Genomic DNA, 15284 nt, shown 5'->3' with positions numbered 1-15284 from the left:
AAACAGTCCCCAATGAGGACAGCCCCAGGGTGACCCTTTGAGGGGAGACCCAGGGGAGCCATGATGACTGTCTTCAGGGCTGCTTCGTCCAAGAGGGAACAGACCCTTCTACTGGGATGTCAAGGGCAGGCCAAGCCAAGTAGGTGTTGGATGCAGAGGGACAGAGGTGGGCTCCGGGTTAAATAGAAGCTTCCTGGCCATTGAGAGCTGACCAGCAGTGGGGTGCCCAGGTGGGGAGACCCTTTCCCTAAAGAGCAGCCTTCGAGCATGTGGAGGAGAGACTTTGAGGGGGATTCATGTACACCTAGGCTTGGCCTGGAGGGCCTCCAGGGGCCCTTCCACGTCTGAGATTCTGGGATATGTGACCTGAGTGCAAGAGGTTCTAAGCAGCCTGAGTCCCACGGCAAGGCCAGGGCCTTAGCAGAAGCCAGGACAAACAGCAGCTTGCATTTATAGAAAGCTTTAAGGTTCATAAGGCAGCTAGGTGGCACCATAGTGCATCGAGTGCTAGGCTTAGAATCAACGAGAGTTCAAATCCAGCCTCAGACACTGACTGGCTGTGTGACCCTGAGCAAGTCACTTCACCCTGTTTGCCTCAGTTTCCTCATCTCTAAAATGGCCTGGAGAAGGAAATGGCAAATCACTCCAGTATCTTTGCCAAGAAAACCACAAACGGGGTCACAAACAGTTGGACCCGGCTGAAAAATGACCAAACAGAACTGATTTAAGGTTTATGAAGTGCTTTCCAAATATCTTCTTATTTGATCCTTACAGCAACCCTGGGAGTAGGTACGATTATTATCCCCATTTTACAGATAGGGAAAATTGGAATGATAGGGGTTAAGTGACTTGTCCAGGGTCACACAGCTTGGAAGTACCTGAGGATTGGAACTCAGATCTTCTGCCTCTAGGCTCGGCACTCTTACCCACCGGTATGGAGACATAGCCAGCTGTGACCATTTCTCTTCCTCTATCCTCAGATCCAACAGCAGCAAAGGGAAAGTGGAGACCCCAAAGACACCCACCAGCCCCTCTTCCCCTACATTTTCTCCATCGATCTGCTTCTTAGCCCCCTGCTACCTCACAGGAGACTCAGTCCGGGACAAGTGCGTGGAGATGCTGTCAGCAGCCCTGAAGATGGATGGTGAGGAAGTCTGGGGTGGGCCTTCATGGGCAGAGGGGATCAGCCTTGTCCTGCTTGTCCCTAGAGCTAGGAGCAGTGGATAGAAGTCACAGAGAGACAGATTTAGGTTCTATGGAAAGAGAAACTCCTTGACAAAGCCACGCAAATGTAACTTGGGCTGCCTGAAAGGTAATGAGTTCCCCAGCACTGAAGGTCTTTAAGAGAAGGCTCAATGACTGCTTGTCAGGTGAGTGTCGGTCGAGATGCGACTTCTGGAGGTCCCTTCAGACCTTGGGATTCTAGAGGAGTCTTTGAAGATTGAGAGTGGAAAAAGAGAAAAGAAGAGGAGCCAGCATTTCCCTGGGGCCTGGGAAGAAAATTCACCTATTTTTGTTCTTGACTCTTCTATGGGGGGGTTGGGGAGGAGATCATAGGCAGGAGCAGTAGCTGGGATATTTGTCTTAATTCCTACCCCTCTTCCCCACACACCAGTAACCCAGTTTATAATTGACTTCCTTGCCAAGACCAAGTGAAACATGAATTTATGTATCTTTTTTTAGATGATTACAAAGAATATGGAGTCAACTGTGATAAGATGGCATCAGAAATTGAAGATCATATCCTTTTATGGGCTTGTCCCATGTGGCCCTGTATTCCCGGCAAAGACCTTTGCTCCTTACCTGCTTTGAGCAGTTGAGGGATGGGCAACTGAAGTCACACCTCTTGTAGGGTGGTCTGGCCTTTGTCTTTATGGAGGCTGTGGAGGGGATGGGGCCCAGAAGAAGAGCACCATGGTGATGAGCCCCCAGAGGGGGTGGCCCAGGGCTGGTACTACTGTATTGCCACATGGACCAGAAAAGGACTGTGAGGTGTTCAGTCTGAGGAGGAAGTGTGCCTCCCTCCCCCCAACCCAACATAGGGTCATAGCTAGGTGGTGCAGTGGATAGAGCCCTGGGCCTGGAGTCAGGAAGACCTGAATTCAAGTCTCAGACATCTAATAGCTGTGTGACCCTGGGCAAGTCACTTTAACTTCTATCTACCTCAGTTTCCTCATCTGTAAAGTGAGGATCATAATAGCACCTACCTTCTAGGTTGTTGTGAGGATCGAATGATATAATGATTATAAATCATTTAGCACAGCGCTTGGCACATGGTAATTGTCATAGGGCAGTTATATACTAACCGTCATTATCATCATTATTATTGTCATAGATGTAGGGCTGGAAGGGACCTCAGACCGTGTGGTCCAAACCCTTCCATTTACAGATGAGGAAACTGAGGCCCATGGAGGCTGTGACTTGTCCGGCATGGCGCACCCCAAGGCCATGCTGCCTCCATGGATGTCATCTCCCTGTGACAAAGCACCATTGGTCTCATGGGAGTTCCAGTCCTGGGTCTGGGTCCCTCAAAGCCAGAGGCATGGCAGTCTCCACAGCTCACCCTCTCTTCTCACTGCTTCCCTGGGAACAGAGTCCTCCACTCAAATACTTCCTTCCCCTCCATAGACTCAAGAAATGATGACGTAAGAATGTCGAGATGTGCTTGAATGGGCCCGGCATCGCTTCCTGCATCTGAGTTGTCAGGGAAGGGAAGGATTTCCTGACCCTCTCACCCCTATCTCCCACTCTTGGACTGGTCCTCGTAGCCCTTCCTGCTTCCTTCCTGCATGATGAGGATCAGACTTCTTGGAATCTCCCACTTGTCCCTGACCCAGTGAAAGATAACCCGTGATTACTTCTGAAAACGGGGCGTGCCGGCTGAGGCTACCGTGTGTGGCACGTGGGAAGGGTCCCAATCCAAGAAGATACCTCCTACCCACCTTTACCTGCCCTGCCCTGATGCAACATATGATGAGGGAAAGAACACAGACGGAGGTCTAATCCCAGCTCCACCTCTTACTGCAGGGTGATTGTGGGCGAGTCACCCACCTTGCTGGCCCCGTCTTCCTGTGTATAAAATCAGACAGCTGGACTAGATGTCCCTTCCAGCAGGAGATCTATGATCTTATGACCTCTGGACTAGTCACTGGCCCTCTCCAGTCTCTCTTGTCGGTCTCCTCATCTGTAAAATGAGGGGATTGGATTAGATGATCTCTAAGGTCCCTTTGATTCTGACATTCCATGTTCTAGGGCCCCTACCACCTCTGACCTTCCGTGTTCTAAGAGCCCTCCCTGCTCTGACAGTCTGTGTTCTAAGAGACTTCCCAGCTCTGACAGCCTGTGTTCTAAGAGCCCTCCCAGATCTGACATCCTGTGTTCTAAGAGCCCTCCCAGCTCTGACAGCCTGTGTTCTAAGAGCCCTCCCAGCTCTGACATCCTGTGTTCTAAGAGACCTCCCAGCTCTGACAGCCTGTGCTCTAAGAGCCCTCCCAGCTCTGACAGCCTGTGTTCTAGGGGCCCTCCCAGTCCTGACATTCTGTGTTCTAAGAGACCTCCCAGCTCTGACAGCCTGTGTTCTAAGAGCCCTCCCTGCTCTGACAGTCTGTGTTCTAAGAGACCTCCCAGCTCTGACAGCCTGTGTTCTAAGAGCCCTCCCTGCTCTGACATCCTGTGTTCTAAGGCCCTTCCCAGCTCTGACAGCCTGTGTTCTAAGGGCCCTTCTAGCTCTGACATCCCGTGTTCTAAGGGCCCTCCCAGCTCTGACATTCTGTGTTCTAAGGGCCCTCCCAGCTCTGATAGCCTGTGTTCTAAGAGCCCTCCCAGCTCTGACATTCTGTGTCCTAACATCCTCTGACTATCATCCCTTCTGGCTTGAACATTCTATGAGTCTGTGACACCTAAAGTTCCTTGCCAGGTGACCAGGACTTTCATTACGCGATCAGAGATAAGGGTCAGACTATTCCTGAGGTACAGAACACAGGGCATTAAATGTGCACCAAGGCATACATGACTGATGTCAGAACCTACCCTGAAATTTGGAAAGGGGGAGATAAGAAAGAAGGGGAGCTCCAGTCCCAGAGGAAGGGGAGGAAAGGGGTGCCAAGAAGGGAGTGCAGGAGGTGGGCTTGGCTGCCCCAAGATGTCACTGAGGGCTGGGCCTGGCTCCAAGCCCTTCCTGGGCTAATTCATCCTCATTGTTTTCTCCGCTTAATTATTGCCCAGTACATCATAGAATGTGACCCACCATTGAAAACCCGCTTCCTACTCAACGCAATGCCTCCCGTCCCTGAGTTAGAATGAACTTCGTCTTCATTCCCAGAGCTCAGCAGCTCCTTTGCTTCTGTCTCTTGGCCCTCTACCACAGCTGGGCTTCAAACAATGTGTGGAAGGATTTAATACTCATTTTCATTCATTATCTCAGTCTCTCATCACCCCCTCACCACCCCTGCCTGCTCCTCCTATCTTGAGGTGTCCACCCAGAGGTGCCAGGTGAGATGATGAAACCCACACTGATCACTGTTCAGGTGACAGAAGTTCGAGGTTTGTTAAATTATTTCAGTCATGTCTAGTTCTTCCTCATCTGGGGTTTTCTTGGCAAAGATACTGAGTAGTTTGCCAGATCATTCTTCAAATGAAGAAACTGAGGCAAACAGGGTTAAGTGACTTGCCCAGGGTCACACAGCTAGAGTGTCTGAGGCCAGATTTGAACTCAGGTCTTCCTGACTCCAGGTGCTTTATTCACTATGCCACCCAACTGCCCTGGAAGACAGTCGTTTAGGCCTGTTTTCTTTCTAACCTGGATCACCAGGGTGGATCCTGAGGTCCACCAACACCCAAGGGGGTCTGTAGATAGATTTTTTTAACAGTCAATTTTATTTTCAGCTCCAAATTTTCTCCTTTCTGTCTCCAGCTCACAACCCACCTGCACCTATTCATTCCTATGAGGTTCTTGACCTTTTCCTCCCATAGAAGGATAATCTAGATGGACTTTGCTTGCCTCCCAGCAGCCCTGGGAAGGAAGCTGAGCAGGTATCATTAGGATCATAGATTTCTGAGAGCTCGATGGAATCTTTGAGGTCATCTAGTCTGGAGGTGTCAAATGAGGCCCAGTATATCCAGAACCAGATTAAAATATAATTAGGAGGTACTTAACAAAATAAAAGCAATGCAGTAGAACATAGATAATGCTAACAAGTGGTTTTCTAAGTCACAGCATGCAGCCAGCAGGGATCCCCCTGTACCGTTTAGTGACCCACCATTTCTGTTTGAGGTTAACACCATTTATTTAATCTGACTCCCCTCATTTACAGAGGAGGAAACAGGCTGGTGGAAAGGAAGTTATTTGCCCAAAGTAGCTTATGGAAAATGGAGATTTGAATTCAGGTCCTGTGTGACCCTGAGTAAGTCGGGGTTAGTTTCCTTGTCTGAAAAATGAGGGGGTTGGACTCAATGATGTCTAAGGTCCCTTCCAGCTCTCAGCCTGTGATCATTAACCTTAATTTTCTTTGTACTCCTGTGTATTTTATTTTATGCATTGAAAAATATTCTTCTGAGAAAGGGTTCATGGACTCCACCAGAGAGCCAAAAGGGTCCAGGTCACAAAAAGGTTGAAAAACCCCTGTTCTAGTCCAGCTTTCTCATTTTTCATATGAAGAAAGAAGCCTAGGGATGTCAGGGGACCAGGCCAAGGTCACACAATAGAGCCAGGATCGAGACCCACTGGATTCCAAACCCGGTGTTATTATTATTAGACGGTGGGGCTGTGCTGGTGGGAGGGAAGAGAGGCTTCTCTTTGGGATGACTCCTTGACTATTTCACATATATATCAAGAACTGAAGGGCACAGACATGAAATATCGGAATAGGGTACGCAGCCGAATCAGTAACCTCAAGGACCCCCGGAACCCCAACTTGAGGCGGAACGTGCTTTGCGGGGCTATTTCCACCAGCCTCATTGCCAGGATGACGGCTGAGGTGAGGAGCTCCATGGTAGAGCCATTTCTGAAGCTGAGGTCTTGGCTCCTGGGGAAGTGCCAGGCAGGCTCTTTGTGAGAAGCAGAGATACTGAGCAGACACCCAGCAGAACCGGGCAGGGGAAGGCTGTCTGGGTGTAACAGTGTTAAGCCTGGCCACTCTGACTTTTCACAGCCAAGGTTTCCCCTCAGAGATGCTGATGATAAATCATTATTTAAAAACCTCATTTGACCACAAGAATTATACTCGACAAGCTGGATCCGCCTACGTTTGTCTCAGCCAAAGGACGTGAAACTGGGGTCAACTACTTAAAATTATAACCTTATGACTCCTCAGACTATGGGGTTCAAAGGATACTGATGTCTGTCCATGTAAGTCAGGCCCAGGAGACACATACCCCATGACTGCATCGGCCCCAGCAAGGCAGCCAAAGTGTATAGATGACACAGTAGAGGCCAATTGTCTGGGGTCAGCTGCTCATAATTATGGCCTCGTGGAAGGTATTGAAGGAAGCATATAAAAGTGTGTTGTTGTTCAGTCATGCTTGACTCTTCCTGACCCCATTTGGGCTTTTCTTAGCAAAGATACTGGAGTGGTTTGCTACTTCCTTCTCCAGCTCATTTGACAGATGAGGAAACCGAGGCAGGCAGGATTAAGTGACTTGCCCAGGGTCACACAGCTAGTAAGTGTCTGAGGCTGGATTTGAACTCACAAAGATGAGTCTTATGAACTCCAAGCCCAGCCCTCTGTGCACTATGAAGACACCTAGCGGCCCCAGTATGTTACCAGAATTTCCAGTATAGTATTTAACAGATGCTGGTGACTTCTAGGCTGAATAGAACATCTCATACTCCTAATGGTGCTGATTCCATTCATTGATCACAACCTGGGAGAGTGTGGGACTCCCTATGGTTTCCTTCTATGAAATTCACCTTAGTCCTGCCTATGTGTGATCTGGGAAGGTGGAGGTCTCTGTAGAAAGATTCTACTTGTCTCTGTCTGCATGTAAGCTGGGACCTGGGTTGGTGAGGGAGGGCAAAGCTGGCCTGAGACTCCCAATGGGGCACCTTAGCAGGTAGAAGCACCTCCCGTGGATGGCCTGGCTGGAAGTCACGCCGCTCCTGCAGAACCAGGTTTCTGTGAGAGCCCACAGATTTTTCCGTGTGCCATTGAAGCCCCGTCTCGGGAATCCTGAGCCGTCCACTGATGGTGCCCCTCCAGGAACTCATGGTGGAGGAAATGCCCTCTCTACCGCAGACATCTTGGAATGTTGGTTGGTTCATTTAGGAAATGGCCAGTGATGAACTGAAGGAGCTGAGGAACGCCATGACTCTGGAGGCCATCCGGGAGCACCAGATGGCCAAGACCGGGGGCACAACAACCGACCTCTTCCAGTGCAATAAGTGTAAAAAAAAGAATTGTACCTACAACCAGGTGCGTACCAGGGTACAGGGGGACTCCATGCAGAGGCTCAGAAGGGAATCATCATGGAAGACCAAGGAGGGGAGGCCATGAAGGGGAGGCGGTGTAGATGCCAGAGAGGATGCATGGATGGGGGTGTGGGGGCGGCGGAGAGGCAGGGCTCTGGGATTATGGAGCATCAACCAGATGGCATTTATTTTCCTGCAGGGTTAGATAAGGGGAGATTGGAAATAAGGCATGGAGACCAATTATAGAGTGTCAGAGCTAGGAGGGTATTGAGAACATAGAATGTCATCACTGGAAGATACCTTGGAACACAGAGGGTCAGAGCCGGGGGGAGGGGGGGTGCTTGGGACACCGAATGTCAGAGCTGGGAGGGCCCTTAGAACACAGGATGTGAGAGCTGGGGGGGAGCTTAGAAGGGGAATAAGAACACAGAATATCAGAACTGGGAGTGCCCTTAGAACGCAGAATGTCAGAGCTAGAAGGGGCCCTATTACATAGGATGTCAGAACTGGGAGGGATCTTAGAACACCGGATGTCAGAGCTGGGAGGGCCCTTAGAACACAGGATGTCAGAGCTGGGAGGGCCCTTAGAACCCAGAATGTCAGAGCTGAGAGGGCCCTTAGAACACAGAATATCAGAGCTAGAAGGGCCCTTAGAACATAGGATGTGAGAGCTGGGAGGGATCTTAGAACCCAGGATGTCAGAGCTGGAAGCGCCCTTAGAACACAGGATGTCAGGGCTGGGAGGGCCCTTAGAACACACGTCAGAGTTGTGGGAGGCCCTCGGGACATGGGATGTCAGGGCTGGGAGGGGCTTTAGAACACAAGAGGTGGATCGGAGGGTCCTGATGGGAAAAGCTTCTCTGAAGACGTTGTCCTCCGCTTACATCATAGATCACAGTTCTGTAGCATTTTACATTTTGTGACCTTTCTTCACAAAAACCCTGTGATGTAGGTAGTGCAAGTGTCATTATCCCCATTTTACAGACCAGGAAACTGAGCTTCATAGAGGTTAAGTGATTTGCCTAAGGCCACACAGTAAGTAAGTTGCAGAGCCAAGACTCGAACCCAGATCTTCAAGTCCAGTGAAGGATGTAAAACCCAGAATTGGTGGAAAGGAAGGGAGAGAGCGTTCCAGGTGAGGGCAAAAGCATCAGTAAAGGTCCTGAGGTCAGAAAAAAAAAATCTATCTTTCAATTTAATTCAGCAAACATTCCTACTCTTCATAAGCCACTGTACTAAGAGGGCGGGTAGTCAGGGGACTGGCCTCGATGGAGTGGTGGGGCAGGACGGGAAGTTCAAGGGGTGAGGCTGGGTGGGAAGAGTCTGTGAAGGGGAGGGAGGCGCCTTCAACACCGGGGTGAGTTGTTTGGCAGGAGCCATGGTAGATTCGAGAGCAGGGGAGTGACTGGATGATTCTGCTTCCTCAGGTGCAGACACGAAGTGCCGATGAGCCCATGACCACTTTCGTCTTATGCAACGAGTGTGGCAACCGCTGGAAGGTCCGTGTTTCTTTTGCTTCCGAAGCCCTCAAAAGTAGCCGACGGCCTCCCTCAGGGTCTTTCCCAGTCAGGGTGTGGGGCCCATCCATGCAAACCAGCTGATTCACTTATTACGGGGTCCTAGGATTTGAAGTCAAAAGGGACTTCAGAGATTCTCCCCCCCTTCCCAATGGGGACGTGGCCCCCGAGTGCTCCGGGGACTGCTCAAAGAGTGAGCAGCAGAATGAGCCTCCAAACCTAGTTCCCAGACCCCCACTTCACCCGTCTGCTCCGTCTTTTTCTCTAACGGTCGAGAGCACAAAGTGTTTCAGATTCCCTGACTCCTCAGCCTCACACAGGCCCCGGTAGGGCGGGTCTAAAGGACTCCCCATCTCCCTGCTTGGCTTGGCCACACGGGCTGGGCAGAGTGGCCTTTGAACCTCCCTCTGCCCGATTCCAAGTTCGGTTCTCCACTGGGCTCCTCTGTTCCCATTCACCAACCAGACTATCTTCCCTCCTTGAAGAGCCACGTGGAGAGGGTTCTGGCAGGGAGGGTGCGTTTCTTTTCTCAAAAACTTTTCCCTTGTGACACCCTCAGGGCTCAGGGTTGAGGTAGCTTCACCCTTGTTACAGTATAGTAGGTGAGTCACCTTTACAGTTCCTTCAGGTGAGTAGTGTCCCATTTTAGAGATGAGAAAACTGAGGCTCCAATTCCATCTTGTCCAGACCAGTACCACATTAGAAGGAAGGAAGGAAAGAAGAGAGAGAAGAAGGAAGGAAGGAAGGATGGAAGGATGGAAGGAAGGAAGGAAGGAAGGGAGGGAGGGAGGAAGGAAAGAGGGAGGGAAGGATGGAAGGAAGGAAGGAAGGGGGGAAAGAAGAAAGGAAGGGAGGAAGAAAGGAAGGGAGGAAGGGAGGGAGGGAGAGAGGAAGGAAGGGAAGGAGGAAGGAAGGAAGGAGGGAGAGAAGGGAAGTAGGGAGGAAAGAAGGGAGGAAGGGACGGAAGAAGGAAGGAAGGTTTACTAAGTGCCTGCTATGTACTGGATATTGTGCCAAGCACTTTATAAACACTTAATTTGATCCTCACAACAATCCTGGGAGGAAGGTGCAATTATTGTCCCCATTCCACAGTTGGGGATAGCAAGGCAGAGTTCAAGTAACTTGCCTGGGGTTGTTCAGCTAGTAAGTGTCTGAGACCGGATTTGAACCTAGGATTGTAAGGATAGAACATTCTGACTGATATCAGGAGAGCATCACAAACCCTGTTGGCATTTCTTGTTTTTTTCCAGTTCTGCTGAGTGGTCCCAGCCGGGCCTGTGGTGGTTGCATCAAGCACACACGAAGAAGAAACCACTTGGCCCACATGCCTGGAGCACAGAGAGAAATGCTCAGATAGGAAGGGGAGTTCTGGGTGGTGCCAGCTAAATGTAGGACTCTCCCCAGAATACGTAGCTAGCTTTGCCCTCTGACTTCAGAGCTTTCCCTAGTGGGTGAGAGAGGGTATTTTTACTGGGAAAGTCCACACCAGATGAGCTCTGACCTGTACCTCCCCAAATCCTGCAGTAAAGCAGAAATCTAAACCTACTTAAGGATTCACATAGAATGCCAGAACTACCAGAGAAATTAGAATCTAGCCTCAGAAATGAGAGGTGGTTTAGGACACAGACTCTCCATGCTGGGAGGGGCCTCAGCTGAAAGGGATTTTTTGAGACCTTTCGGTCCACCCTCCTCATTTTATAGGTGGGAGAACCGAGGCCCAGAGAGGAGCAATCACTTGCCCTAGGTGGCAGAGACAGCAAGCGTCAGAAATAGAACAAGCTGCCCACATCAGGCCTCTTCCCCCTGCCCCATCCTGCTTCTGGGGACTGATTGTGCCAAGACAAGGACATTGAGTCCTTCCCCAGTGATTAGCCCTTCCCTAGTTTTTCTCCATGAAAAATACCAGGCTGACAAAAGTGATGCCCCTGTCTGTCCTATCACTTCCTTCACCTAGCAACCAGTGTGTCATTTGGTCTAATAATAGGTTTGATACTGTATAGAAAGAACACAATCTTTGCATTTAGGTGCTGAGTAATTTTCAATCATGTCTGATTCTTCATGACCCCATTTGGGGTTTTCTTGGCAGGGATGCTGGAGTGGTTTGCCATTTCCTTCTCCAGCTCATGTGACAGATGAGGAAACTGAGGCAAACAGGGTGAAGTGACTTGCCCAGGGTCACACAGCTAGGAAGTATCTGAGGCTGGATTTGAACTCAGGTCTTCCTGACTCCAGACCCAGTGCTCTATCTACTGCACCATCTCAAATCCCATCTCTGCTGCTGGGTGAGCTTGGGTTGAGTCCATTTGCCTCTGTGGGCCTCAGTATGAACTGTAAAATGGAAGGACTGAATTAATTAGCTTCTGATATTCCTTCCAGATCAAGATCCATGATGCCATGAGGCATTTATATATCACATTGGCGCTACAAAATCCTCTCTCTTGTGGCTTCCTCTCGGACCCCCCGTAGCAGTCCTGTGAGCTGGGTAGTGTGAGTACTATGGCCATTTTACAGATGAGAAAGCTGGACTCACAGATCCTAGAGGCAAAGTCAGGATGTGTCCTCACATCCTCCTGACTCTTAGACTCATTGCAATCTGATATACTTTACCGATCTAGACCTGTGTGACAACAGGGTACCCTTCTCCCTAAATTACAAAAGGTCTTCCCTGTCCTCGTCCTCACGCCCTCCCAAACTATCAGTAACTCCTTGTTCTCATTGGGTTTGGGGTGGGGGACCCTTGGTACACCCACAGATTGAGTCCTGGAATCAGGAAACCGTGCCTCCTGACTTCATGTTGCCACACTGCCCCCGGGCCACAGGCTGAGATGGGACTCTCCATAGCCAGCTCCCACCAAACAGAAGACAGGGCACCTGCAGGCCGGAGCTTCCTTAGGATGCTCTGTGCAAAGCAAAAGTGCCCTTCTAGGCTTTCCTCTTTGACTGCACTTCCTAATTGATTCAATGATTTAGTCACAGGTGACTTTCCCTGGCCCCCAGGTCAGGAAAGGAGGCTGCCCCAGGAAGAAGACTTCTGGGAACCCCTGCTTTTCTTCCCCTCCCCCTTCTTCTGGCTGCCCCCCAACCTGGGAGAGTTGCCTCTCCTTCCCTGAAGATTTCCATCCCCCGCCCCCAACAGCACCCTGCACAGCTGAAGAGCAGAAGCATTGGCCAGTCCTCTGCCCCTCCTAGGGGTCAGCTGGATGAGCTTGTTTCACAGCTGTACTTAGGGATCAGTCAGAGTAACTTACTCAAGGCCAAACAGCTAATGAGTTATATGGAATGCGGTCACAGCGACCTCTGACATTTTTCCCCCTGAAATGCACTAGGTACCACCCTCCCCTGAAATGGAGACCCCAAACAGCTTCTCCTATAGGCTAACTCTGTAAATAAACTCTGTACAGAAATCTGTCTCCAATTTCTATTATTGTACAACAGTATTTGGAGTGGGAGGAGAGGGGGTTGTTGTACTGTGTGTGTCTAGTGCAAAAGTAATCAATATAGTTAGTACCATGGGGCAGCTAGGTGGTGTAGTGGATAGAGCACCAGCCCTGGAGTCAGGAGAACTTAGGTTCAAATGTGACCTCAGATACTTATTAACCAGGTGACCATGGGAAGTCACTTAACCCCAACTCTCTCTCTCTCTCTCTCTCTCTCTCTCTCTCTCTCTCTCTCTCTCTCTCTCTCTCTCTCTCTGTATATACATATATATATACTTTCAAGATTCATTTTTATAAGATTTTGAGTTCCTAATTTTTCTCCCTGCCTCCCTCCCCAAAATGACAAGCAATCTGATATAGGTTATACGTGTGCAATCATGTAAACATATTTCCACCATTAGTCATGTTGTGAAAGAAGAAACAGAACAAAAGGGGAAAACCACAGGGGAAAGAAAGTGAAAATAGTATGCTTCAGTCTGCATCTGGATGTGGATAGCATTTTCCATTAGGAGTCTTTTGGAACTGTCCTCAGCCATTGTATTGTTGAGAAGAGTCAAAGCTATCATAGTTGATCAATGCACAATGTTGTCATTACTGTGTACAGCGTTCTCCTGGTTCTGCTCATTTCACTCAGCATCAGTTCATGGAAGTCTTTCCAGGTTTTCCTGAACTCTACCGGCTCATCATTTCTTATAGCACTATAGTATTCCATTACATTCATATACCACAACTTGTTCAGCCATTTCCCAATTGATAGACATCCCCTCAATTTCCAGTTCTTGGTCACCACAAAAAGAGCTGCTATAAATATTTTTGTACATATGGGTCCTTTTCTCTTTTTTTTTCTCTTTGGGATACAGATCTAGCAGTGGTATTGCTGGATCAAAGGGTTTGGTCATAGTTCCAAATTGTTCTCCAGCTCACAACTTCACCAACCATTAACGCATTAGTGTTCCAATTTTCCCACATCTCCAACATTTCTCATTTTCCTTTTCTGTCATATTAGCCAGTCTGATAGGTGTGAGGTGATACCTCACAGTTGTTTTAATTTGCATTCCTCTAATAAATAATGATTTGGGGCATAAAAATACATACATATATAATATACATATGTATGTGTATATATATATATATGTATGTGTGTGTATATATATATATATATATATATATATATATATATATTCTTAGTTTCATTCTCCAGTTCACAAGTCACAATTCATATCCTTAGTTTCATCTGTACTAGTGTTGGGAGTAAAGGGCAGGGTATCATCATCCCCATTTAAAGGGGACAGTAGCTTACCTATTTTAAGGTGATACCCATTATCTCATTTGCTACTCTTAGTAGTCCCATGAGGTAGGGTGAATGTTACTTCCCCCATTTTATGGATGACAAAACTGAGGTTCAGCGAGGTTAATTTGCTGCCTCAGGGTTGTGCACCTAATAGGTATGTCAAAGGCAAGACTTGAACCGGCTCTTCTAGACTCCCAAGTTCAGTACTCTTACCTACTATACCATCCTAAGGCAGATAGATGAAGGAAGTGGCAGAGAGAAAAGGAAATGACATACTTAGGGTCACACAGTGAATAAGGTAAACCAACCAAGCCAAGGGTTCTTTCCACTTCAAGATATGTCCAACAACAGTATAAAAATCGGCCCATTATAATCTATTTTAATATGTTCTATTGATGCCTTTTGTCCTAACGTCATAGCCATCTCCTACCCACTCCTGCCACACTTGTGACCCCCCTAAAAAAATAAGCAAAAACATGACATAGGAAGACCCTGTTTAGCAACATGGTATTCTCACTCATCTCTGCCATGAGATGTGGTTCACTATCTCTTCTGGGCCTACACTGGTTTTCCAATTATTTAAGACTCTGATTTCCTTTTTTTAAAAAATTATTTGTATCTTTCTTTTCTATATCACTTTTGTTTCCCAGTACGCACCCCTCCTCCACTCCAAAAAAGCCGTCCCTTAAAGCAAAGAAGAAAAAAAAGAAAGAAAGAAAAGGTAGGGAGAGACTGTTCAAAAAAATCTAAGAAGCACATTAACAAATGTTATATGTAGTGTTATATCCATTATATTACATTATATTACTGTTTGATATATACGGTATATTTGATATATATAGATATCCCTTCTACATCATGGAGGTTAGGGGCATGGCACCTTCCCCCTCCCCCATCTGGAAAATCCACATAAAAATTTTTGGCCCTCCGTTTGTACCAGAAAAGTCTGAATTTTTCTTTTTCTCTTATGGGCATTTACAGTACTTTATTGTAGAATTTGGGTTGATATTATACAATATCTCACATTTTTATGCTTTTCTGAGTTTCTAAATGTTTTCTGTGTTGTCTACTGGCCTTTGCTTGTCATCTGTGGCTTCTACAAAACTTTCAAAAAATTCCCATTTAGTTTCTTATGCCTACCCATGATATAGCAAAATCACAATGGGGAAAGTCGCGATGTAGAAGGAATAACTGTAACGTTATATTTATTATATTATGTTAGGTGGGGCAGAGCCAAGGTGGCACCTGGAAAAAAGGGATGTGCTTAAGCTGTCCCCCAAATCCCTCCAAACACCTGTAAAAAATGGCTCTGAACAAATTCTAGAGCTGCAGAACCCACAAAATAGCAGAGGGAAACAGGTCTCCAACCCAGGACAGCCTGGGTGGTTGCTGGGAAAGGTCTATTGCATGGTGCTGGGAGTGGAGCACAGCCCAGCATGGGCCGCTCCAGGACAGACCAGACTGGGAGTTGGCCCAGAGCAGGCCTTAGGGCCATGAATCATTGAGCTGTGACAGTCATCAGACTTCTCAACCCACAAATGCAAAGACCATGGAGCAGATTAGTAGGAAAACTGCTAGATCAGGTTAGAATGCAGTCCGGCCCCAGACCTGGGGGTGGTGGAGGTGGTGCAGCG

The 15284-nt window shown here is 48.2% G+C and overlaps 1 protein-coding gene across 3 annotated transcripts in view; it reads left to right on the top strand.

Annotated features, from left to right (window-relative positions):
• The window catches only part of TCEA3 (transcription elongation factor A3), a 36707-nt gene extending 24381 nt beyond the window's left edge, over positions 1-12326 (top strand). For 2 of the 3 annotated variants that reach the window (XM_036743409.1, XM_036743410.1), the window contains exons 6-11: positions 981-1144; positions 1684-1740; positions 5821-5975; positions 7263-7409; positions 8833-8904; positions 10173-12326. In XM_036743409.1, coding sequence (XP_036599304.1) covers positions 981-1144; positions 1684-1740; positions 5821-5975; positions 7263-7409; positions 8833-8904; positions 10173-10181 — 604 coding nt within the window. In that variant the 3' untranslated portion in view covers positions 10182-12326. Of the gene's footprint in view, positions 1-980; positions 1145-1683; positions 1741-5820; positions 5976-7262; positions 7410-8389; positions 8541-8832; positions 8905-10172 lie in introns of all 3 variants that reach the window. The other variant, XR_005009547.1, reaches the window with a different exon arrangement.
• The last annotated feature ends 2958 nt before the right edge of the window (positions 12327-15284 follow it).

This window comes from Trichosurus vulpecula, chromosome 2 (assembly GCF_011100635.1).
Source record: "Trichosurus vulpecula isolate mTriVul1 chromosome 2, mTriVul1.pri, whole genome shotgun sequence".
NCBI lineage: Eukaryota > Metazoa > Chordata > Mammalia > Diprotodontia > Phalangeridae > Trichosurus > Trichosurus vulpecula.
The sequence above is the reverse complement of the archived record's forward strand: the minus strand, read 5'-3'. Positions and strand labels throughout refer to the sequence as shown.